This window comes from Macadamia integrifolia, chromosome 13, assembly GCF_013358625.1.
Source record: "Macadamia integrifolia cultivar HAES 741 chromosome 13, SCU_Mint_v3, whole genome shotgun sequence".
Lineage (NCBI taxonomy): Eukaryota > Viridiplantae > Streptophyta > Magnoliopsida > Proteales > Proteaceae > Macadamia > Macadamia integrifolia.
Window position 1 is genome coordinate 22,042,949 of NC_056569.1, and position 3,378 is coordinate 22,046,326.

Below are 3,378 nucleotides of genomic sequence, written 5' to 3' on the forward strand. Positions count from 1 at the left end.
TCAGTGTCAGGTTAATTTGCAAGAAACTATAAGGGTATGGGAAACAACAATCTTGTGGCCAATCAAACCACAAAAATGACTAAGCAGAAAAAATCCAAAATCCAGATCAGCCGATGACTCATCAGTCCCTACTCTCTCTCTCTCATCCTTTTTCCCGCGAGTCCCGATAACATTAATGAACGAACTATTGAAGAAGAACACAACTCCCCACCCTCACCCTTTTTTGTTTTTTAAATTCCAAAAAATCACAATTTCACTATCCCTTTCCAAGCGACAACATCTGATCAAAAGAATAACACACATGAACAATCGCAATTTATAATTACACAATAGAAATAGATTTTTTGGAAAAATTATATGGTTATTCACTTCTGATAAATTTTAATTAATAAAAATACTCAAAATTAAGTTTCGATTTATAAAATTATCAACTCAATGAAATAGGTAAAATGTGGCGATAAGTGTCGCATGTTAATTATTTTTAAGTTATTTTTTCATTAATTATTATGTGGTTATTTTAGTTTTGTACGGGAGTAGGAGTTATTAGTTAAAATTATAATTACTTGTATTTAATTGCGAATAATCCTAAATGAAAGTAGACTTTGAAATCCAATTAAACTCTTTGAGCCGAGGGTAAGCTTCCTCTGTAAATCAGACCCTAAGCTTGGTCAATAAAACTAACCATTTTTCCTGTTTTATCTCTAATATCTCTTCCACCCTCTTTACTCTCTAATTTCTTCTACTTATCTTATTTTCTTTTAGTTTCCTCTAATAATGTCTCCCACCCTTCCATGCATTCAATAGGCAGGGGAGGAGAAAATGAGAGCAGGGTGAAAGAGAGTGTGTTGCAGCCTTGCAGGTGGGGTTATGTGGATTTGAAATTTAGGGAAGAAATTGTGTTATTATCTGGATAGCACCTATCAGAATTGTATGTCAAGAAAATAGAATAATTCACTTTTCTTTTGGTTTACAAATATCTTCTTATGTTTTAGTATTTTCTATATTCAAATTTATGTTTGCACTCAGGTATCAAGGGCCATTCATAGATGGGTCTCACATATTGTTATATTAATTAAACAATAATAACAATCATAATCTTATCCCAATCTCACATATTATCATATTAATTTAATAACAATGATAACATTATCCCAACTGAATGGAACCGTTACATGCTATATAGATTTAAATAATAACAAAATATATGCAGAGACAAGGATAGGAAAAGGGACGAATTGACAAAAATGTTATCTCGACGACGAAGAAAGATAATGTCTCATTCTGTCCTTTTGGACACGTGTCACGCAACAAACAGTATTAGGACGGTAAATTCAGTCCTTGGGAGGACCCGATCGGGAGTACCGGACTCTCTTTAAATCTCTTCCCTTTTCAGCTCCTCCTTGTTTTCCCGCTTGTAAGGATTCCTCTATACTTGTCTCCCTCTCTCCCACAGAGTTGTGGCTTCCTTGCTCATTTCGGTTTCTAGTTCAGAATATCATTCCTTCTTATAGTTCTTCCACAATTTCTCACTTTGGTACAAAATCAGTTTTCCTTCATTGGCCATGGACTCGATATGGATCACATTAGCACCTGCAACTCCTTATCTGATCACCTTCATTGCCTTTTTGATACTTTTAGAGCAAATTAGTTACCTGAGGAAGAAGCGAACTCTCCCTGGTCCTCCGTTTGTGTTTCCTTTTCTTGGTAACGCAATCTCTCTGGTTCGCAACCCAGCCAAGTTCTGGGACCTCCAATCTTCCTTCGCTAAATCCACCCCTTTGGGCGTCTCCGTCAACTACATCATCGGTAGCTTCATCGTTTTCATCCGAAGCTCCGAGCTTTCTTACAAAATCTTCGCCAATGTTCGTCCTGATGCCTTCCACCTCATCGGCCATCCATTCGGTAAAAAGCTCTTTGGTGAACACAATCTCATTTACATGATGGGTCAGGATCACAAAGATCTTCGCCGTCGAATTGCCCCCAATTTCACCCTCAAAGCCCTATCCACTTACATCAATTTGCAGCAAAAGATCATCCTCGAACACCTGAAACTCTGGGAATCACTCTGTTCCAGTAATCCCTCTAAGCCCATCGCTCTTCGTCTTCTCTGTCGTGACATGAATCTCGAAACCTCTCAAACTGTCTTCGTTGGGCCTTACTTGAGTGCCAAAGCTCGGGAAGGTTTCAATAGAGATTATAATCTGTTTAATGTAGGATTGATGAAACTGCCGATCGATCTCCCTGGCTTTGGGTTCCGTAAGGCTAGGTTCGCCGTCAATAGGCTTTGTGAAACTCTAGCTGTCTGTGCTGGTCAGAGCAAAGAGAAAATGATGAAAGGAGAAGAACCCTCGTGTTTGGTTGATTTCTGGATGCAGGAGACTCTAAAGGAGATCAATGCAGCGGCGGAATCTGGCAAAAAGGCTCCGTATTCCGACGATATCGAGATCGGTGGCCACCTCTTCGACTTCCTCTTTGCAGCTCAAGATGCTTCTACTTCGTCTCTGTTATGGGCTGTGTCGCTCTTGCATTCACACCCTCAAGTGTTGCAGAAGGTTAGAGAAGAGGTCTCTGCAATTTGGTCGCCTGGATCTAACGCGCTCATTACTACGGAGAAATTGAAAGAGATGAAGTATACAGAGGCGGTGGCGCGTGAGATTGTGAGGTTTCGAACTCCGGCGACTCTCGTACCTCATATCTCCGCAGAGGATTTTCCGTTGACGGAGACTTACACGATACCAAAAGGAACGATTGTGTTTCCCTCTGTATTCGAGTCGTCGTTCCAGGGGTTCACTGAACCGGAACTGTTCGACCCGGATAGGTTCTTGGACGATCGGAAGGAGGACCAGTTGTATAAGAGGTATTTTCTTGCTTTTGGTGCTGGGGCCCACCAATGCGTGGGACAGAGATATGCGCTCAATCATCTGGTGCTCTTCATCGCTATGTTTACGTCGCTGCTCGACTTCAAGAGGCACCTAACGGACGGCTGTGATGACATTGCGTATGTCCCCACCATCTGCCCTAAGGATGATTGCCTGGTTTACCTCAGTAGGAGGTGCTCGAGCTACCCTTTTTTCATGGAGTTCACATCTTCTATAGTGAACGATGAACTGCGATGAACATTGCAGTTGAGAGTATCTAGGCATGCGCTTAAGGAACTCCCAGTCACCAAATACTCATTGCATCGGTGCAGTAACGGTAGCCGATTTTCACTCTTTCACCGAATTCGTGTCTTTAAAAAAAAAAAAATTATAGAAAAATTAAATACTAATAAGAGCCCTAAATTCTAATAATTCAAGGTTAAATTTCAGGCCGTGTTGGGTTGGGTTGGCTGGGCTGAGGCCTCAACTCAAGCCTTATCCAACCTTGCGTCAGGGTTGG

The 3,378-nt window shown here is 41.0% G+C and overlaps 1 protein-coding gene across 1 annotated transcript; it reads left to right on the plus strand.

Annotated features, from left to right (window-relative positions):
• Positions 1-1,238: 1,238 nt before the first annotated feature.
• LOC122060078 (cytochrome P450 710A11-like) lies at positions 1,239-3,250 on the plus strand. The gene has a single exon (XM_042623247.1). It carries the CDS (start codon positions 1,563-1,565, stop codon positions 3,114-3,116), a length of 1,554 nt encoding a protein of 517 aa, XP_042479181.1. The 5' UTR covers positions 1,239-1,562; the 3' UTR covers positions 3,117-3,250.
• Positions 3,251-3,378: the final 128 nt, after the last annotated feature.

What these genes read in the sequence shown, in the direction of transcription:
- LOC122060078 (XM_042623247.1), top strand. Translation starts at nt 1,563, where the DNA reads ATGGACTCGATATGGATCACATTAGCACCTGCAACTCCTTATCTGATC.